The sequence below is a fragment of the Notamacropus eugenii genome, chromosome 1 (assembly GCF_028372415.1).
Source record: "Notamacropus eugenii isolate mMacEug1 chromosome 1, mMacEug1.pri_v2, whole genome shotgun sequence".
Lineage (NCBI taxonomy): Eukaryota > Metazoa > Chordata > Mammalia > Diprotodontia > Macropodidae > Notamacropus > Notamacropus eugenii.
In genome coordinates this window covers 386,494,257-386,517,589 of record NC_092872.1, presented here as the reverse complement: position 1 = coordinate 386,517,589, position 23,333 = coordinate 386,494,257, and the positions used below count along the sequence as shown (strand labels likewise).

Genomic DNA, 23,333 nt, shown 5'->3' with positions numbered 1-23,333 from the left:
AGAAAGAGCAGAGAAAGAGGAAAGGATATTCTATGTAAAAAATATTAATAGCAGTTCTTTTTATGGTGGCAAAAAAATTGAAAACCAAAGAAATGCCCATGAATTTTGGAACGGTTAAATAAGTTGTGGAATATAAATGTAATGGAAAACTATTAATGTGTGAGAAATGAGGAAATAGATGATTTCAAAGAGACATGAAAAGCCATATGAATTGATGTAGAGTGAAATAATCAGAACCAAAAGAACAATTTATACTATGTCAATATTATAAAACTCAACATTTTTGACTTTTATAAGCTGAAGAATGAAGTAAGCAGAAATTGAAGAACAATGTATATAATACAATATTGCAAAGACATATAATTTTGAATACTGTGTGAGCTGTGATCGATACATTAACCATCCATGATTCTAGAGGGCCAATGATATGTCATGCTTTCCATCCTAATAGAGAAGTGATGGATTTAGGATACATAATGAGACATCTATCAGTCATTTATCTCTCTCTCTCGTACATGTGTATGTATAATATACTGTTGAGGGAATTTGTTTTGCTTGACTATGCATTTTTTTTTACAAGAAATGCTTTATATCTATTTTCAATGTAATTAGGGGGTCAGAGGAAGAGAAAATAAATTTCCACTATTTTTTTAAAATAGAGAGGTAGGAGGTACTGCAAATGTGGAATGATGCAAGCATCTTGAGATGACATAACTGTATTGTTTGTTTTTGCTTTGTGTTTGTTACAAGAGACCTCTTACGAAATGGAAGCAATCTGTAAATGTTTGTCAATATAAAAACAAAGCGCATCAATAATAAATGTTAGAAGAAATGATCATGTAATTCTCAGAAAAAAAAGAATGGATTAGCCACAAAGAATTCCAAGCATGAAAGGAAGAAATGAAGAGCTTAAGCAAGAAATAAAAAATGACATCGCTTAAAGCAAAAAGTAAACACACCTTAACCAAGTATTTGATATCCTAAGAATTAGGTGGAGTGAAGAGAATTCAGTGATTCAATGATGTAGCAAGAAATATTAGAACTAAATTGAAAAATTAAAAGAACAAGTGGACTATTTACTATCAAAACAAGTAACCCCCAAAACACAGTTACTGAACTTCCTAAAATTAGGATCAAACAAAATATTTGAATACCATAGTCCAAAAAATAGTAAAAGTGCCTATAACTAATAGAGCCAGAAGAAAAAGTAAAAATGGAAAGAATCTACTAGTCACCTGAAAGTTTTCTTCAATTGAACATACGTAGAAATGTCATAGCCAAAATCTAAAGTTTTCAGGTCAAAAGAAAATATACTTCAGGCAGCCATGGAGTTAGAGATCAGGCAGCCACAGTAAGAATCCTATAAAACCTAACAGCAAATACTGTAAAAGACTTTCAAGTACTTCTGTGGCAATAACAGAGTTAAGTAGAATTTTTAAAATATAAATTCGGAAGACAAAGGAAATGCGCAAAGGCTGTTTTTTGACCTGCCTAACAAAATAGAAGCATTCGCTATCTTGATATAAAAAGAGGAAAACTAAATTACCAAACCGAAAAAAGAGAAGCAGATGAAGAGGAAACTGTTAGCACCTATTTCTCCCTTTACATGCTCAAAATATTGATAACTTAAAAGATACAGATGAATAATTACAAATAATATAAAGCATTCACATTAGCAAAACCAGATTGGCTTTCAATAAAAGAATTTGAACAAGTAAACTCCCAAAGAAAAGAACCTCAAGCTCAGAGAGATTTACAAATGGATTCTATTATATATTCAAAGGAGGTAGCTAGGTGGCACAGTGGATAAAATGCCAGTCCTGTATTCAGGAAGACTCATCTCCTTGAGTTCAAATTTGACCTCAGACACTAGCTGTGTGACGCTGGGCAAGTCACTTTACCCTGTTTGCCTCAGTTTCCTCTTCTGTAAAATGAGCTGGAGGAGGAAATGGCAAACCACTTCAGTATCTTTGCCAAGAAAACCCCAACAGAGAGTCAGACATGACTGAAATGACTGAACCACAACAACAAAACATATTCAAAGAATTAATTAAATTCAATATTGTACACATTTTTTGAGAAATAGAGGTGGAAGGCAATCTACCAAATTCCTATTATGAAACAAATATGGTTCTAAGTCCTAAAATTGAGATATAAATCAGAGAAACTATCTCTAATGAATATTGACCCTAAAATATTGATTAAAATGTTAACTATTAATAAAATTAGTAAATTAGTAAAAATAAAGAAGATGTTAGTAAAGTAAAGCAACATATACAGAAGATTATTCACCTCGGTCAGACTGGATTGTCAGAAAGGAATGGTGAGTTCAATATTAGGAAAACTAAAAACAAATTGACCATGTAATATTTTTAAAATCAATAAAATAATGATTAGATCAATAGATGCAGGCATATTTTTTTTGTCAAAATATATCTCATTTATATTTAAAATACCAGAAAGTATTAGGATGAACAAAATTCTTTGTTCAATGTTCAAATATCTTCATACACCTCTGCTCTCCTGCCTTTCCAGTCTTCTTATATCTTACTCACCCCCATGTACTCTGGGATCCATTGATACCAGCCTCCCTGCTGTTTCTCAGACAAGACACCCTATTTTCCAACTTTGCATTTTCACTGGCTATTCCCTGGACCTGGGATTCTCTTCTTCCTCTTCACCACCTCCTGGCTTCCTTCAAGTCCCAGCTAACTCCCACTTTTTATAAGACGTCTTTCCCAATGTCCCTTAATGCTAATGCCTTCTTTCTGCTGATATTTCCAATTTATTCTGTGTATATTTTGTTTGTACATGGTTATTTGCATGCTTTGTTGATCTCTTTGAGGGGAAGGACTGCTTTTTGCATTTCTTTGTATCCCCATTGCTTAGCATTGTGCCATAGGCACTAAATAAATGCTTATTGACCAAATGGCTTTTCTTAGTGTGGTTAAACGGCATTGATAAACAACAAGGATGATGGTGGTGACAGCAATAACCACCCAAGGACTAGCGGACTGTTATGAAGAAACAGCACAGTCTTTTCTAATTTAAAGCTATGAGTTAAAGCAAGACTTGTGTTGTTGTCACTCAGTCATTTCAGTCATGTCTGACTCTTGGGTTTTCTTGGCAAAAGATCCTGAAGTGGTTTGCCATTTCCTTTTCCAGTTTGTTTTACAGGTGAGAAAACTGAGTCAAACAGGGTTCATTGACTTGCCCAGGGTCACACAGCTAGCAAGTGTCCAAGGCCAGATTTGAACTCATTTGACTCAGCATAAGATAAGGTGGAATCAGGAAATGGAGGAGGTTTGAGTCTTGATTCTCTCATTTACTGGCTGTGTGACCTTGGACAAGTTATTTCTCCTACCTGGACCTCAGATTACTCTTCTGTAAAATGAGAGCTTTAGATTAACAATTTTTATAGTCCTGTCCAATTCTTATAATCTACAATTCCACACTACATCCAGGATTATAAAAATAGGTAAAGATCTGAGGAGTTTAAAGGAGGGAGAAGTCATTGTGGTCTGGAGATGTCAAGGAAATCTTCAGGGAAGGACGATGGGAGTTAGTAGAATTACCTCTGGAATGAGAAGGGCACCTTGGTGTAAAAGCAAGCACCCAGACAAACACAGGAGGGGCTGCTGTATGGGTTCTCAAATCTACATTTCTATAGGGAAAGCAACTTTTGAAGAGTCAACAATCACTTTAATCAAGTACTTGTATTATTCACTTAGTTCAGGGGAAAAAGCACCCTGAACTTCAGAGAAAATACAGAGAAATCAAAATCAACAGACAGATAATTGTCTGGCTATATATTTATAGTTACCATAGAGAGAAGCAGCAACATCTGGGTTTTCAAAAGGGGAGAGGTGGGGGGTGGGGGGTGGGGTCCAGAGTCTCATCTGGACAAACCAACACCTCCAATGAGGAAGCCCCTAAGTAAAACCTCACCTCAGTGTATTTATACATTTTTCAGAGACAGAGGGCATCCCAACCCTTGAGAACCAGTGCCACATTAACAAAAGGTGTGGGCCTTCAGCAAATCTCCCCTAATCAAACTCCTTTTAATGGGCAGGCCCATTCATGGATGGGGAAGATCTTTAATATCATTAGCATTACACTTTGATACCATTCTTATTTTTTCTTTATCTTAACCAAGTTTTTTGATCCTACCAGGATGACTGTTTTTACCATGGAAAAGTGAGAAAGGAAGAACAATCCAGTGTTACACTCAGCACCTGCAGAGGCATCAGGTAAGTAGATAGGGGCCCCCCACTCCAGTCCCTTGGTCTGGTAGAGAATGGCAAACCCACTCCCACAACGCATTACTCCACTGAGGCCTCCCATCCTTCCTTTCTGCAAACTGGATTAAAAAAAAGTCTTGAGATTTGTTTGGTCACTTCCATTGAGGAAGCTCCTTGTAGCAATGCAGAGTAGAACCTGTTCTTTTCCTTAGAGTCTTAGAGATTTGTCAGGGTACTGAGAAGTGACTTGTGCTGGATCACATAGTCAGTCTGATTCTGAGGTCTTAAATGCAGTCTTCACACCTCTGAGACCAGCCCTCCATTGCCTTTCTTCAAATTAGGTAGGAGAAATATGGGCTATCCTTTTACACCATTTTTATTGCATCAGGTAAACATTTGAGTAATTTCTTCTTGGGACAAAGCCAACTAGCCTGGAAAACCCACAGACTGACTTGAAAGACTTGACCAGAGAAGACTTTGAAAAGGGCATGATACATTTAGCCTTAGTGTAGAAACAGCTAGGTGCTGTGGTGCAGAGGTAACAAACTCACTTGGGGCTATAAAAATCCAAAGCTCTGCTCCAACCAGATTAAAATATAATTGGGAAATCTTTAACAAAATAAATTAAATGTAATGCATAAATAATGTTAACTTGTGGTTTTCTAGGTCAAAATGCAGCCTGCAGAGATCCATTTCTATTTGGGTTTAACAGCACAGGTGAAGTGTGTAGCACTGGACCTGGATTCAAATGTATCCTCAGATACTTAGCTATGTGATCCTGGGCAATCACTTAACCACTTACTGCCTCAGTTTCCTCATCTGTAAAATAGGGATAATAATAACCCCTACCTGCCAGCATTGTTGTGAGGATAAAGTGAGATATTTGTAAAACACTTCACAGAACCTTAGAGCGCTATATAAAACGTTACTCTTGTTTAGTCATTTCAGTCGTATCTGACTCTTCATGACTCCATGTGGGTTGCTTGTTTATTTTTTTTGGCAGAGATACTGGAGTGGTTTGCTATTTCCTTCTCCAGCCCATTTTACAGATGAGGAGGGTTAAGTGACTTGCTCAGCGTCACACAGCTAGCAAGTATCTGAGGTCACATTTGAACTCAGGTCTTCCTGATTCCAGGACCATCCACTATGCTTGCTACCTAGCTGCCCCATATAAATGTTAGCTATTATGATTCGTCAGTTAGTCACTAAACATTTCTTGAGCACCTGCTCGGTGATTGGCATTGTACTAAGCACAGGGGATATAAGGAAAAGCAAAAGACAATTCCCATGTTAGAAGAATTCGCAGTCTAATGGAGACAGAATGAGAGCAACTTTGTACAAATGAACCATATACAGGATAAGTTGGAAATAATCAACAGAGAGAAGGTCCTACAACTTAGAGGGATCAAGAAAGGCTTCTTGTAGAAAGTGGGATTTTGGTGAGGACTTGAAGGGAACCAGGGAGGAGGACATGAGGAGTGAGAGCATTCCGGACATGGAGGATAGCAAGGAAAATGCCTGGAGCTGAGAGATGGAATGCCTTGTTTGAGGCGCAGCTCAGAGGCCAATGGATGGAAGAGGACATGGAGGGCAGTAAGGTGTAAGGAGACTGGAAAGGTATTTGGGGGTAGGTTATGAAGGACCTTGAATGTCAACCAGAGAATTTTGTATTTTATCTGGAGATGATAGGGAACTACTGGAGTTTTTTGAGGAAGGGGGTGATATGGTCAGGCCTGTGCTTTAGGAAAATAACTTTGGTGGCTAAATGGAGGGGGGACATCATCATCATCATCATCTTCATCATCATCTTCATCATCTTCATCATCTTCATCATCTTCATCATCATTTCTTTGCTGACCCTGTTCTCAGAATCCATCTTCCTTATTCCTCCCTTACTCTTCCTTACTCCTCCCTCACCTTTTTTTTTTTTTTAAGGCATCTGGCTCCTTGCCTGTAGATGACCTTTCTAATATGGCACCTTGTCACCCATCCACCCAATCTTGCTACTATGCTATCTGTGTTGGTTTGTCTGATCCAATATCCGTGGTTCGTACTTTAGCATGCAACACAGTAAGCACTTAATAAATGCTTGTTACTTTGCATGTTCTGAAGAAGGAGACATATTCTTCATTCCCTACATTGGGGCCCCCACGTTTGTTTATAAATAGGACACTGAGTGTTTAGTGCTGTCTCCATCCTAATATTGTTTGGCAAAGCTACCTAATGGGAATAGAAGCAGTCAGGAAATGAGGTTTGGCCAAGGGGCTGGAATGAAACGCTCCCTGTATCCCCTCAGTGACTTGAGCCCATTAGCTGGATCAGCATGTTGGCAAACCAAGGCTGAGCCACAGCCACCTGTGGTTCTCAAATAAATAAGATACTTCCCCAGAAGAAGGGAAGGCGCAGGTGTGACCTGGTTCCCTTTAGTTGTTCTCTGTCTACTCTGGCAGGAGCTGCCGGAATTTGGCTTGGGCTCCAAAGTCTCTTATAAATCATTCTGGGAGCCTTGACAGTGTGTGCAAACCAGCAGAAGCTTCCATATGTTTTCACTTTGCCTTCCCAGCTCATTGGGGGTGGCCAGTCCTTACCTTCCTCCCTGCCCCCATATTCTCTTCTAGCTCTTTCCTCTCCCTTCCCCAGGAACCCAAATAGTGCTTCCAGACCAGACACTACCCCTATGAGGCTGATTTAAGAGCGAGTGGTCCAGGGCCAGATGGCTCTAAGCTAACCTTAGAGCAGGACTATAGCTGTAGCAACTCTCCAGCTTCCTGCACTAACTCATATAACACCACTGTTACCCCTGAGTCTTATTAAAGGAGCTCTGTAATGGAAAATTTCCATAGCAATTGCTTTTCCTCTACTAGAAACATGTTGCCTGTGATTTGGGAGAAATGGGCCTGATTTATACCATAAGAAATCTTCAGGCCCCATGAAACAAGTGTGGAGGAATTCAGCCCTATTTCTTTTGGGGCCTGTTCTGTGACACAGAGGCTGTTGCTAGCCTCCCTTGAGTTCTACTTTTCCAGGGCTGTTTACAAGACATGAGGCAGATGAGTTGCCAGTGTAGGACTAGGAAGAGGAAGGGTTCATTCTTTTATAGTGTAGGAGGATGGGAAAAGCTCTCAAGGAGTCAGTGGATTTAGGATTTCATGGATTCAGCTCTGAGAGTAGCCATGTGACCCTGGGCTACTTCACTTTCTTTAAGAAAAAAAAAAGAGTATCTTATTACTCCTTGTCCAGTCTACCTCACAGGTTGTTGGGTTGAATAGACAATGGATGTAAACTGGAAAGGGCTACAAAAATGGAAGGTGCTGTTGTTAGCTTCTGCTTCTTGGCTCCTGGCCCTGGAAATACTGGCTGGCCGGATTTGGCTCCAAGCCCTGCTCTGCTGGGAGATTTTTATTAATGGCTTACTTGGGTCTCAGATCAGAATGTGTCCAAGGTAGGACTGGATTCCTTAACTGTTGTTGCTAGCTCTGGGCTCTGCTTAAGCTAGTAACACCTCTTACTCTCTGTGGGAGCCAAAATCTACATTCCTCACCCCTTTTGTCTGGTTCTGGTTTCAGAGATCAGGCGAAAGAGATGATTCTGGTTCTCAAAGATCAGGGAACATGAATGCCTCCTTTTTCTTTTCCTCCTTCCCCTCGAATCCCCAGGCTGGTTGAGACACATAGTACCCATGAGCCTCCCTCGTTTCCCACCTTTCCTCTTTTTTGAGCCCTTCCCCTCTGGGCACCATTGCTGTTTCACCTCACTTTAGGAGAAGATGTTAACAGCAACAAGGAATTGCTATGAGGGTGTGAAATAGTTAAAATGACAAAACTGGAACCTTTCCCAGGAAAATTATCAGTCCATGAGAAGCAGCTCTTTCCTTCTCTTGCTCTCTTGCTTTAATCTTGTTTTTGTCAATAGTTTTTGTTTTTTATCACCTTTATATCCAAATATAACCTTTTCCGCTCTCCTCCCAGTGAGCCATCTCTTATAACGAAGAACAAAAAAGAATAAGAAAACAATGGTTTAGGAAAACCAACCATATAGGCAATATTCCGTAACAATAACCTCCTGTCTCTGCAAAGAAGGCACATGGGGCACATTTTCTCAACTTTTCCCTGGGACTGAACTTGGTCATTACAATTATACAGCATTCACTTTTATTTTTCTAAACAACTCTCTAAGAAACATAGTTTTACTGAAGACTGGGAATAAAATCTTCAAAAAGAATGAATTGATTCCTGGGCTAGGTAACCTGTGGGAAAGGCAATTATCTCTCATTTTCAGCAGGAGCATCGCCATCCATGGCTGAGCGCCTACCATGGAGGATGGATCATTGCTATGCTAGATAATGGAGAATGCAGAAAAGTGAGATCATAGATTCTGAGCTGGAACAAACCATAGAGGTCTTTTAGTCTATTCCCCTGAGATGAGAAAACTGAGGTTAAATGACACATCCAAGGTCACACAAGTAGTAAGTAGCAATTTAGGATCTGAACCTAGGTCCCCTGTATTTAAATCCTTCATTCTTTCTTCCAAAACACACTGTCTTCCAATAACAGAGATTCTTAATCTTTTTTGTGTGTATATGTTACAGGCCCTTTGGCAGCCTAGGGAAGTCTAAGGACCACTTCTCAGAATGTTCTTAAATGAATAAAATTCATAAGTATTTAGGATTACAAAGGAAACCAATTATACTGAAATAGTTATCAAACTATTTTAAAAGTTGATGCCTTAAGTTAAAAAATCCCTGCCTTACAGAAGATATAGAAGATTTACCAATACCATGCTATTCAACAACTATTTATTCAGTGCCTCCTATGTACTCCCTCTTGTTTCTTTCCCTACATCTGAAAATATTCCCACCTTCCCCCTTTTTATGTCTAGTCTCGAATAATGGAGTGGCCCTTGCTCTTGTCAAGGCCAGTTCCTCTATATGTGACCTTAATCCCAACTCTTCACCCTTCAGCAGATTGGCCTTTGACAACTAGACTTCCCTTTCTAAACTTCCGCCTCTTCCTATCTCTGGTTCTTTATCTATTATCTTCAGACATGCCCAAATCCTGTCATATTCAAAAAAAAAAACAACACACCTTTATTAGACCCTACCATGCCCTCAAGTTATCCTTGTATCTCTCTTTTCTGAAACTCCTGGAGAAGGCTGTTTGCTCTTTCTCCCTTCCCTTCTGTTCCTTTCATTCACTCCTCAACCCTTTGCAATCTGGCTCCCACCCTCATAATAAACTGAAACTGCTCTCTCCAAGGTTTTCAACAATTTCCTTTTGTAAAAAAATTTTTTTTCCTGTCTTTTTTAACATCATTTATATTTCCCACCGTATTTTTCCCTTACCTCCCAGAGAGCTATTTTTTATAATAAAGCATGAAGAAAAGGAAGCAAGAAAAAGAAAGTTCAGCAAAATGAAACAATTTATCAAAAAAGTCTATTTTATGCAGTTTCCCACACTCGTGGTCGCCTATTTCTACAAAGGAGTGGTGGAGGAATCTTTTCATATACCTTCTTTGGGGCTAAGCTTGGTCATTATAATTTCTATAATATTCAGTTTCAGTTGTTTCAAAGAATGATTTTTTTTTTTTAACCAAACCTGATGGTTTTCCCCCACTCTATCCTCTTACTTCTTGACCTCTCTGATGCTTTTGACAGTGCTGACCACCCTCTCTTCCTAAATCTCTGCCCTCTCTGAGTTTTGTATAGTACTGCTTTCCCCTGGTTCTTCTTTAATGTCTGAGCACTCTTTTTCAGCCTTCTTTTCTGGTTTATCATCCATATCACACTGTCTAACTGTAGGTGTGCCCCAAGGTTTTGTCCTGTTCCTCTCCTCCCTCTGCTATACATTCCCCTTTTTCTCCGCTTCTCTCTTCTGTTTCTCTCTATACCCACCACCCCTTTAGTCTCATCAGCTCCCATGAGTTTAATTATTATGTCTATGCGGATAACTCTCTGATATAACCAGCCCTGGTCTTACTTGAGCTCCTCAGTCCTGTATCACCAACTGGTCATTGGACATTTCAAATAGGGTGTCCCAGAGGCTTCTCAATCTCAGCATGTCCAATAGCAAACCCACGATCTTTCCCTCCTAATCCAAGTAACCCTTTATAAAACACCCCTATTTCTGGTGTGGCCTTCTCACTTGTCCTTACATAACAGCACCCTCACCTTCTGTTTCCATATCTTTTGCTTGCTCATGTCTAAAATAGACCCCCTCCTCACCTACATCTCATGGAATCCCTTACTTCTTTGAAAACTGACTTCAGGTACCACCTTCTAATGAAGCCTTTTGGATCTCCCCAACTGTTCATTCTCCCTGTGTTAGAATGTAACATGTTTAATTGCCTTATTTTTATTTTGTGTTTATTCTCCATCTGCTTATAGATGTAACTGGTGGCTTCCTATGTAGAATACAAGAATTTTGAGAAGAGTGATTGTTTTATTTTTATTTTTATCTCTAGTACCCGGCACAGTGCTTGACTCATAGTAGGCACTTTATTAAAATGTTTGTTGATTTTATTGCTTTCAGGACACTATACTTGTTACTGGGGATAAAGAGAAGAGGCAGACAAGGCAAGGAATGAAGTACTAAGTGAATAGTATGGAACAGAAATATCCCAGGGTTTTAGAGAAGGGAATGGTCATGAAGGGCTGGCTGGCATGGTCAGGAAAGACTTCCTATCCCTCTTTACCCTGGCTAGCTAGGTGGCACAGCAGATTGAATGATGTATCTGGAGACAGAGAGATCTGCATTGAAATCCTGCTTTAAATACTTCCTAGCTGTGTGACCTTGGACAGATCATTTAAATCTGTCTGCCTTAGTTTCCTTCTTTGTAAAAAATCTCTCCTAAGGTTATTGTGAGAATTGAGTAGGATAAAATAAGACAATATTTGTAAGATGCTTAGCAAACCTTTGTATAAATGCTACCTATTTTTCATCTGCAAGTTTTATTTACTCTGTGTACCATAAATTGACATTATATATTATATATATAGAGAGAGTATATACATATTCACATATGTAAATGTGATCTCTAACATAAGCTGCTGTTATTCTTATTTTAAGAGTGAGAAAATTTTATTCTTAACACAGTGTTATTCCCCAGAAGATGTTATTTTTAACACAAAAGAATGACTCTAATTGTAAAAATTTAGGCACTGTGGCAGATGAGTATGGACTAAAATACAACCAATGAGCAACTGTTTCCTCCTTATAAGGACAATTACCATAACTCATTTTTCTATAGTCTGTTAAGCTTAACAAAATGATTTCCTGCCATCAGACCTATGAGGTAGATAGGCCAAGTATTATTAATCTCCATTTCCCAGATAAATTGAAGTACAGAGTGGGTAAGCAATTTGCCCAGGGTCACATACAGTTAATAAGCATAAGAGCCAAGATTCATACTTGTGTCTTCTGCCTCAAATTCCAGTGCTCCTTGCCCTATGCCAAGTTGTCTGTTGTAGATGGGTCCATTATGAACCCGATTGACTCTTGCAGCTTTTGAGAATTTAGGGCAGTGAATGACTCAGTGAGTAGAGTGTAAGACCATAGTTCAAATTCAGCCTTAAATGCTTACTACCTGTGTGAGTCACTTAAAATCTCTTTGCCTCAGTTTCCTCATCTGTAAAATGGGGATAATAATAGTACTTTCTTCACAGAAGGCCTCTGGGCAGGCTGTGAGGATCAATGAGATAATAATTGTAAAGCCTCCTACCCAAATGCCTGGCATATAGTAAGCCTTATATAAATAGTAGCTATTACTAGTAGTAGTAGTAGTAGTAGTAGTATTTTGAGAGAGGCGTCCCCAGAACCTGGGCTTTGCACATTTTGAAGTTATCTTCCATTGAAGGTATGCATAGCATATGTTGCCTCCATACCTGGAACACATTCCCCTGTTACCTCCAATTCTTAAATTCCCTAGTTTCCTTCAAAGCTCAATTCAAAAACCGTCTCTTACATGAAACTTTTTCTGGATCCCCTTTAGAGTGCTAGTGCCTCCCCTCCAAACTGACCCTGTGTTTGTTTTCTATGTATTTTTCTTAGATGTGTATGCATTATTTCTAATTATAAAAATAACAAATACCTAACATTTATGTAGTGTTTGCTATATGACAAGCACCGTGCTAAGCATTTTACAATTACTATGTCACTGAATGCTCATGCTAGCCCTGGTAAGTCGATACTATTCTTATCTCCATTTTACAGATGAGAAAACTGAGGCAAAGAGAGGTTAAGTCACTTACCAAGAGTCACACAGATAGTAAGTGTCTGAGACTGGATTTGAACTTAGGTCTTCTTGACTATGGGCCTGGTGCTCTGTCTGTTTACTGTGCCACCTTCCCACTCCAGTAATAATAGTAATAATTAGAATTTATATAGCTTTAAGGTCGATAATACACTTTATAAATATTATCTCATTTTATTCTCACAACAATTCTGTGAGGTAGGTGCTATTCCTATCCTCATTTGCAGAGGAGGAAACTGAGGCAGAAGTTAAGGGACTTGTCCAAGGTCGCACTGCTAACAACTGAGCTGCAACCTCCTTGGAGATGAGGGACTGGGATTGTTTCCTATTTGTTTTTGTATCCTTAGTGCTTTGTATAAAATCTTGTTGATTGAAAGAGTGAGTGAGTCAGGGTAGAGATGGTGAAACAACTAAGTGACTTTTGCAACTAGTGTTTTCTTTTTTTAAAAAGACTCTGTGTCAGTGTTATGCAGTTCTGTAAGAAGTACCTTTCCTCATTCACCAAGATAAGGGGAAGGTACTCTTCCCCCCACCCCCACTTCCCGACATACACGCAAGGGTACACTTTGTCCTTTTGTGGCTTCTGTTCTTAAAGACTGCTCCTGACATTGATTTAACTTGAAGTTACCTTCAAAAGCTAAAGATGAGGTTAAGGATGTCCAGTGCATCTTACACCAGGCTCTGTTCCCCTTAGGACTAACCCTGGTTTTGTTACTTATTCATTCCTTGATGATAACCCCTCTGTGAAGACCCTTGAGAGAGCCCTCTGCAGAACTGCCTGGACCTCAGCTGTAGGAGATGCCCTCAGCCATGCGGAGATTAAACATACATAGCCTCACCAGCCCCCATGCACATGGTTTCCATGGCCCCATTTGGATTCATTCTGTTGGATTTCGTTTTCAGAGAACACTTCATGATGAAAGATGGTGTGTGAGGTCTCCCGCCTGCCCAGAGGCCTGGCTTCTCTCTCTCTCCCTCTCCCAATCTTTGTCTGCCAGCACTAATATTTAGCAAATTAGATCAACGGAATCTCCTAATAGAATAAACAACTGGTTTGTGTTCAGGGGGAAGGGTAGCTGAGCTGAATGGGTACTAGCAGCAGGGAAGGGCTCTGGGAGGAAGATTCTGAAGAATTCTCCCAAACTCAAAGCCTCTGTAACAGGGCAAAATCCTGGATCCTATCCATAGTATTTCTGTAATAACAAGCATGTCTAGAAGGGGAGCTGTTGGCTTGGAGTGGGGTGGCTGGGAGGGGACTCCAGTCAGGAGTGGAAGAAAAGGTCTAGAAGGTGTATGTCATGATAATCATGGGAGGTCCCAATTTCTACTAGTGCAGTTATGTCCAACTAATTGTGACTCCATTTGGGGTTTTCTTGGCAACTGGTGGAGTGGTTTGCCGTTTTCTTCTCCAGCTCATTTTACATATGAGGAAACTGAGGCTATCCAGGATCAAGTGACTTGCCTAGGGCTACACAACTAGTAAATGGGTGAAGCTAGCTTTGAATTCAGGAAGATGAATCTCTCTGATCCATGCTTGGCATTCTATCTACAATGCCACCTAGCTGCCCTGTGATTAACAAAAGGATCAGTAACAGTAAAATAGTAATGCTCATTAGTGTGGCATCTTTAACTTTACAGAGAGTTGTCCTCACAGTAAACCTTTGAGGCAGAGTGTAAGTGTTGTTTCCTACCTCCATTTTGCCACTGAGGCTGAGGTCTGAATAACTCAATAACACTTTCTTGCTATACATATTGTTTGCCTCACAATAGCCTTGTGAGACAAGTGGATCAAATCTTATCATCCTCATTTTACAGATGGGGAAACAGAGACCCAGAGAGGTAAAGTGATGTGGCCAGGGTCATTCATCTAATAAATGTCATAGTCAGGACTCAAGCCTAGATCTTCTGATTCCCCAAAATGTGGTGTTCTTTATGTCTGACTATGTTATAGAGCTGGCAGTGGGTAAGTATGGAGAACTCAGCAATCTTCATAATGCACACTGAATAAATTCCCAGGGATGTTGGGACCCAGGAGAGGTTCTTAGAACAGCAGATGCTACTACCTACCTCAGTGATATGGTAGATAGAGCACTGGGTGGGGAGTTAAGAAGGTCTGAGTTCAAATGTGACCTTAGACACTTGCTCACTGTGTCGCTGAAACCCCTATTTGCTTTAAAAAAAAAATGGGGACACATTAGAGAAGGAAATGGCAAACTGCTCCATTATGTTCACACACACAAAAAAATCATCCATGGACAGGAGTCCATGGAGTCACGTAGAGTCAGACACAACTGAACAACACCTCCAACCATGCCATCCTTGTCAATATTAACAATAACAACCTTTTTTATTTCTCTTCCTATTCTCCTATCTCTGGGAAAAGTGCTTACTCCAGACCATGACTGACCCTCAGACAGATGGTACAGTATTAAGTTAGTCTTGGTGCCTTCAGCATTCCCCTCATACACCCCTTTCTCTTCTTTTCCCCATTTACCAGATACCTCATACCATTATCTCCATAATGTCCCCATCATTTTCTCCTCCTATCAAAACCTGTTCTTTGAGAAGAATCTGATAAATTCATTCTCATTAAGGAATAAATGACTGATAGGCTTAACGTGTGATTTTCTTTCAGTCCCATTCCACATTAAAGTCTATGATACAATTTCTGATCTGTTGTAAATATTTATCTATTCTATACTGTTATTCTGCTGACATGGATTGGTCACCATGCCTTCCCCTTTCCTCTCCCCTCTCCCCACTCCATGTCAGTGTGCCCTAGAAGCATCAATGGTTATTTGCTCAGGCCTTTGTAGGGCGGTTCTGCATTTCCAGTTTTCCAGGCAGCTAAGGGAAGTTGAGGAAATTGACAAGAGCTGATTTGTTGCCCCAGCACTTTTTTGAGATCAGTACTGGGAAGATTACTCAGACAACAGGATACGCAGATCAGTTCCCCTTCCTCTGTTCTTTCCTGCTTTTTGGGTTTCCAGCCTGAGAAAACACTACGAATGATATAACCTTGACTTTTGCCCTTCAGCTAAGAAAGAGAGAACCCAGGGATTTTGCTCTTATTGCTGCAGCAGGTTGGGTGAGGCAGTCTTGGCTACCAGCCCATAATAATGATTAAGTTCCCTGGCACCAGAATGGAATTAGCCTGGGACAAGATCTGGGAAGAGCTCCTACCTCAACACCGCTGACCTCTAAAAGCCTGACAGTCCTCTCTGGAAGGGTTGGGACTTCCCAAAACCCTAGCTACTTTGTAGGTCTCCTATGGAGTAAAGAGAGTTCTGTATTGATCTGGTTAAGCACTTTTATATTGTGTCTCTTATCTGCTTTTCAGAGCAGTCCTGTGAGTTTGGATTATCATTCCCATTTTTCAGATGGGAAAAATGAGGCACAGAAAGATTAAGCAAGGTCCAAGATGGTACAAGGTATTAACAGCAGAGTTGGAACTAGAAACCAGCTCTCCTGTTTGCTAGGCCAGCGCTATCTTTTCTTGATTCCATGCTAATTATTTATCGTGTCAAAAGTGTGATCCAAGCTATGCTTCAGTTTACTCATCTTCATAGGTTGTCATATGCCCCTTTGGCATTTGGGAAGTTCTTTGGATTCTTGGGTGGGCTGCTGATAGGGTATTAAGAATGTCAATTCTGAATGTACTTCTCTTTGACTGAGGTTCTATTGACTTCTCCTTTCAACAGAGGCCTGATTGTGGTGAGCAGCAACCTTAGTTATCTCATCGAACCCCTTGCAGACGGGCAGGGTCAGCATCTTATTTACAGATCAGAGCATCTCAGGTTGTCTGCTGGGAGTTGTGGTCATGAACATTCCCAGCTCAATGCCATGGACTGGGTCCTGCAGTTCACAAACCAAACCAGGAAGCATCAACGCAGGGTGAGTTTTCCACAGCGGAATCTGGGATGCTGGACTCTGGCTGAGGTCTTGCTTTTTAGAATGGAAATGTGCCATGGCCTGCCATAGGACCCTCACCTTAGAGTAGGTGGCCTTCCAAATACCAACTAGAAAAGGAGACATGCAGAAATAGAAAGAGAGAAGGAGGGAAAACCTATAATGTCCTTTCTTTCTTTTCCTTCTCTGAAATTCTAACTTGATTTATTGTATGGGTAGAAATGCCTTATTCACCAAATGGGAGATTGTTGATGACTAAGCATGTGTAGACAGCCTTTCACTAGCAGGTAGCCATTATTCCTCCCTTAAATTGCAACATCTGCCTCAGGTTATTACTGCCCAGAGAGACCAAGTCTGCCTTGCTTGGAATGTTGGATTATGCACATAATCACTGGAATAAATGCTTTTAGTGGCAATGATCATAAGATCGTAAAACTGGAACTGAAGGAATCTTTGAGGCCTCGAGGAGAAAGCTGAGTCTCAGAGGTTAGTTAAGTGACTTCCCCATGGTCACATGGCTAGAAAGTATCAGATACAGGGTTTGAATCCAGGTCTTTATGGTTCCTAGTCCAACAATTTGAACACTTGGGATCCAATTGCAAATTACTGGGAATCCACAGTCTCTTCTGATTCACAGCTGAGCTCTGTGGGCTTCATGTGCCTTGCCAGACTTTTTGTCTGAATTCTGCCCCTTCCCTGTGATGCAGTCCTTGAAAGAAAATAGTTTACATGTCAGAGAGCTTCCCCTTTCTCACTAGGGAATGACTGAGGGCAACAGTACTAACAATTGGGTGGCAATTAGAGGGCCCTGAGGGAAAGAAGTTGGGAATCAAGAGTGTAAACAAGAAATTCTACAGTCAGGAAAGAATTCGCAGGGTAACCAAGGGGCTGAGTGGAGATAGAAACAGGAGCTTGAAACCAAGGTCCAGATTTAGGATGTGGGCCTGGAGTGGAGAAGATCACGCTCTGAAGAGAGGCATTGACTGCATGACCATCTGCATCCTCCATGTTTCAGACATTATCCTTTTTGGGCAGTCGTGGCTTTCCGGGATCCCTCCTACTCCCACAAGATCAGTGTTACTGTGGTTTTAACCTCTCTGGACTTCAGTTCCTTCATTTCTAAATAGAACAGATGATCTCTTGAGATCCTACGCATGCCCAGGAATTCTGATTCTGACCTTGAGAATACAATCAGAGAATATTTCTTTAGCTGAAGAGGCATATTGAAGTGGCCCTCTGACCTCTGGGGTGGTCTCACTGTTGTTACCTCTGGTGAAAGTTAACTTTGCCTGATAGACTTGGGAGGTCCCTAGTTGGAAAGTATACAAGGACAGAAACAGAGAACCTTGGAATTAGAATTAAAAGGAACTTTAGAAGTTTAACAGCTTCATTTTTCAATATAAAAACTTGAGGCACAGAGAAGTTAGATGACCCCTTGAGGTCACTCATTTAAGTAGCTAAGATTTGAACCAAGCACTCTTTTCATCCATTTGTGCGGAGTCCAGATGGCAAAGGTGCTTTTTTCTCATTGATGCTACTTACTTACTTACTTGGTGAGTGATGTTCATTCAGAGCTCATACTTTTCCTGTTCTTTACTGTCTTATCTGATCAGAGAAATTAAATCAATTGTTATATTCTCTCTGTCTCTGTCTCTGTCTTTCTGTCTCTGTCTCTTTGTCTGTCTCATTTTTGAAGAAGGTGCATTTGAGGATGGGGAAAAGTTCAAGCTGTATTTACTTTAACACTCTTCCACTTAAAGAGAGCAGGCAGCCATAGTTTGGCGTCAAGAACACAACCTTTTCAGGTAGTGTTCTGCTATCCTGTGTGACCTCAGAGAAGATACTTGGATTTCCTTGCCTTCATTTGTAAAATGAATTGGTCAACTAGATAATCTTAAAGGCTTCTTCCAGCTCGAAATCTTGTGGTCTCATTCATATCTGTGCCAATATCTCAGTGCATTCCCCAACAATAACCAAGGGGAAGGAGGACATGGTAAAATACCCAACTACAATGAGCACAAAGCTCCAGACTTCATTGCTGAGCACTTCTTTTGAAATGATGATAAGTTCTACCAAGACTCTAACCCATTTTGTGCCCCTCATAGGTCAGGAGGGAAGATTTACAGTCTATGAAGTATGTGGAGCTCTACCTGGTAGCAGATTATGCAGAGGTAAGAAGGAAAGGGACTCTGCTAATTATTTCTGAGTTTCATCTTTCCTATTGTTGCTAAACAAAGGGAATTAAGTGGCCTTTACTTTTGTTTCTTTCATTGAACATTTAAAGTCTTATCCTTAAAGGTGTTTTTTAAAATCTCCTTTGTCATCTAGAGAACATGGTGAAAAAAATGAGGGGAAGTCCCCTCTATAAATCTATCTGTAGGTACACATAATAAAGTCAATTATCCAGATAGTTCAGGCATAAAGCATCTACCTTCATTTGAATTATCATAATAATTTCTAGTTTTGTACAATGATACAACCAAATTAAAAAGTATCATGGTCAACTTCATATTAGAGTGGGATTGAATAAAAAATAAGTATATTTTGAGCCCTCATCTAAAGAAGTTTAATTCCTGAAGAACTCCAGAGACCTCATTACATAGTAGTCTCACCACTATTGATGAAAATGGACCCTGAGGAGGGAGTTATTAATTTTGTCAGTTCCTGGTCAAATCTAGACCTCAACATTTCATAATTGTACCATCTCCAAGATCTGGAACTTTGAAATGATATCGTGTGGACCCAGGCTCTGACCCTTTTCACTTTTTCATGTTTGTGAAGCCTATTTAACTTAATTATAATTTCTGTTTCCTTTAACTGTCCCTGCTCTTCCAGTTCATTTCCCCTGCTCTGACTTCAGTTGGCTTCATTCCCAGCCTTGACCCCATGATTTAATGCTTTTTAAAAAAAAAAAATTTTTTATTTTTAATATATTTTTTTTAAAATATTGAGTCCCAAATTCTCCCCCTCCCTCTGGTTCCTCTACCACCCACTGAGAAGACAAGCAATATGGTATCAATTATATATGTGGCATAATGCTAAAGGTATTTCCATATTATAAATGCTACAAAAAAAAGAAAGAAAATAAAAAGATTATACTTCAGTTTGCACACAGAGTTCATCAGTTCTCTCTCTGGAGGTGGATAGCATTTTTCATAACGAATCCTTTGGAATTGTCTTGGATCATTGTATTGATGAAAATGGCTAAGTTATTCATAATTGATCATCATATAATATTGCTATTACTATGTTCAATGTTCACTTTGCATCAGTTCACATAAGTCTTCCCAGGTTTTTCTGAAACCATCCTGCTTGTCATTTCTTAAAATACAGTTGTATTTCATCACAGTAATGTACCACAATTTGTTCAGCCTATCTGCTACTTTAAAGTTTTACTATCTAGTATCTTAGAATCCTAGAGTGCCAAGCCTGGAATCAGGAGGATTTATCTCCCTGAGTTCAAATCTGGCCTCAGACACTTACTAGCTATGTGATCCTAAGCAAATCACTTCACCCTGTTTGCCTTAGTCTCCTCATCTATAAAATGAGTTGGAGAAGGAAATGGCAAACCATTCCAGTATCTTCAGAGAAAACCCCAAATGGGGTCACAAAGAATTGGACCTAACTGAACAACAACAGTCTTGCTTTCTCAGCAGTGGCCAGTCCTTCATCAGTATAGAAACCTCCAAGGGTTTTGGGGTATGCTACCTCCTCCTGGGCCACACTCCAGGAGAGTATCTTTTGAATCCACTTTCTCTGGTGCAAAAATTGTTAGTTATGGCTCTGCAGCCGTCATTCCAGACACTAAATCAACATTGAAAATAGCAGCCCTAAGATTTCTGTGAGCAACTTCAAACCATGCAGCTCCATATCCAATTTAACTATCCCCAGGGGAGAACCCTCCAACAGCAGCAATGACATCACTCTCAGAATCAAGCTCCCAGCATGGAAATGATTGGTGCAGCAACATATGATAGGAGGATATTCTCATTTCTCTGGGCCCTACCCAACCCTTCATTCCCTTTGGCAGCTCTGAATGATCCATGGAAAGGGGAGTGTCAAAGGCTAAGCTTTTCTTTTTGCTTTTTAAACTAAGATTCTTGAGCTAGGTATCTTCAACCACATTTGATTTTTCTCACCTTCCCCTGGCATAATTATATTACTAATTAATTAAATACTTAGCCTTGAGGAGAGGAGAAGGACAAGGGAAGGTCTGCCTCATTCATGATTTACAACCTGGTACTGAAACCAAACAGGGTTCTTAAGGTTGTGAGCTGAGTGTGATATACTGCCTCAGGAGAAATGTAGATCATTAGGGAAAATCTGGTGACTCATTCCTTCTCTCTTCTTTTGTCTCCTCAGTAAGATTACTGAGGGTTTCCCATCCTTGCATTCTTCTGGGAATTCAAGGAGAGAGAGAGAGAGAGACAGACAGACAGACGGAGACAAACAGAGGCAGAGAAGATGAGAGAGGCATTGTCAGGGGGGCTGTGATTGGAATTGATATAGATAGTCATCAAAGATTATTTGTTTGAAGATATGGTAAACATAAATCAATAAATGCCTACTCTGTGCCTGACACTATGCAAAGTGCTGAGATTCCAAGAAAAATATGAAAGAATTCTTCCTGACCAGGAGCTTACCTTCTATCAGGGAAAACTAGAAGATAGATAGATAGATAGATAGATAGATAGATAGATAGATAGATAGATAGATAGATAGATATAGACATTGGTATCTATATCTATTTAGGTATTTAGGGAGATATCTATATCGGTATATATATATGTATATATATGTACACAAATATATGTACATACACATATATACACTAACATATATGCACACATATACATACATGCATGCATACAGAATAAATACACAATAAATGCAAGAGAATTGCATAAAAGGTAGTGTGGTTGGGAAGGTCAGAAAGGGATTTTCATAGAAGGTGGTTCCTGTGCTTCATTTGGAAGGTGATGAGGGACCTGTGGAGACTGAATTGAAAAGGACATACATTCCAGGGATGGGGGATGAGGATGCCCAGAGCACAGGCTTGGGAAGGTGTTTAATCAAGCTGTGGTGGGCAGAGGACAATGAAAATACCATGAGGTGTCTTCCTCTAACACTGCCCCTGCTCTAACACTCACTGTACCAGGATTCTGCAGTGTAGGTCAGCAGTTTGGGTAATATGGGGATACAAGGACACTAAAGAAACTGTCCCTACTCTCAAGGAGCTTAAAGTATTCTATAGATACAGAGATGAGATTATATTATAGTGATGTCCTTCAGCAATGAAAGTATTTTGGAAGGGACTGAGCTGGAATAGAGCCCCGTATTTCCACACTGTAGTTGTTGTTGTTCATTTGTTTGCAATTGTGTTGACTCTTCATGACCCCATTTGGGGTTTTCTTGGCAAAGATATGGGAATGGTTTGCCATTTCCTTCTCTAGCTCATTTGACAGATGAGAAACTTAGGCAAACAAGGTTAAATGACTTGCCCAGGATCACATCGCTAGTAAGTGTCTGAGACCAGATTTGAACTCAGGTCTTCCTGTCCAAGCCAGTGGTTTATCCACTACACCATCATGTAGCCATACCATAATAATCAGTATTACTGTGAGATTCTGCTATCATTATGGGGCAACTAGGTGGTGTGGTGGATAGAGTGTCAGGTCGAAAGTTAGGAAGACCTGAATTCAAATCTGACCTCAGACACTACTTCTGTGATAACCCTGTTTGCCTCAGTTTCCTCATCTGTAAAATGAGCTGGAGAAGAAAAATGGGAAAGCACTTTAGTATCTTTGCAAAAAAGAAAAAAAAGAAGAAGAAAAATCCCAAAAGGAGTCATGAAGAGTCAGACACGACTGAAATGCCTCAACAACAAGAAAAAAGCTGGTATCAGACTTGTAGTTTCATTGATCTGAGGAGATCCTTCTACCAATTCAAGTTTCACTTTCCCTACAACTCATACTCCTCTTAGGGAATTGTCTGGGTCACTGAGTTGTTTTGTGACTTGTCCAGGGTTACACAGCTACATAGCAAATAGAAAAATGTCCTTGAAATCATGATGGTCTAAGTATAAATCCTATCTTGGACTTACATGGGCTCTGTAACCCTGAACAAGTCACTTAAAGTCTCAGTGCTCTAGGCAACTCCTTAAGGTGATAAGTTGCAGAGAAAGGGCTCTCTTGAATTGGCAGAGGGATTTTCCTTATCTAGGAGTTCCCTATGCCAACAAAATCATCAGTCTACTCTTTATTCTCCTTTCACTGATGTTAGTTCCCATTGTGGCATATAGTGGGCACTTAATAAATCTTTATTGATTGGTTATTGAAGCTCTAGGATTCTCATAGGTCTTTGAGAGTTGAGCTAAAGTTGGATGTCCCTTTCTGGCATATCAATTTTACTAATCATTTTCATGTTTTCTATTAATAATGTTTATCTCTTGGGATAGATATTTATTGGGGAAATAAAGAAGAAGGAATAGGGAGAAGGAATAGTGTGTTTTGAATTGGAACAACCCATGCAGTCGCTCTCACATAAATATCAAGGTGGTTTGTCTTTGCTCTGTCATGTCCTAAGGACCACTTACCAGGCTGCTCTCATTTCTTGAGAAAATAAGACTGAGTGAGAGAAAATCCCCACCTGCCAAGGCATAAAATGCTTGGTGACACTGGCTTGAGGGGAATATTGTTCTCCGAGATCTCATAGCCCTTGTTGTCTGTGTCTCTCATCTGGTACTACATAGAATCACAGGATTTCAAAGCTGGAAGGAACCAGAGAAGTCATTTTCCCCAAACCTTACCTGCCTGAATACCTTGTCTATGATCTGCCCAACAAATGGTAATCCAGCTTCTGCTTAAAGGCCTCTCTTGGGTCCCACTCGCTTCAGGGAGCTCCCCACTGCCTCACAAGACAACCCAGTTCCACTCT

The 23,333-nt window shown here is 40.1% G+C and overlaps 1 protein-coding gene across 1 annotated transcript in view; it reads left to right on the top strand.

Moving 5' to 3' along the window:
* ADAM19 (ADAM metallopeptidase domain 19) overlaps window positions 1–23,333 on the top strand; it is a 136,274-nt gene that overhangs the window by 70,873 nt on the left and 42,068 nt on the right. The window contains exons 5-7 of the mRNA XM_072630847.1: window positions 4,174–4,250; window positions 16,190–16,382; window positions 18,503–18,568. Coding sequence (XP_072486948.1) covers window positions 4,174–4,250; window positions 16,190–16,382; window positions 18,503–18,568 — 336 coding nt within the window. The remainder of the gene's footprint in view (window positions 1–4,173; window positions 4,251–16,189; window positions 16,383–18,502; window positions 18,569–23,333) is intronic.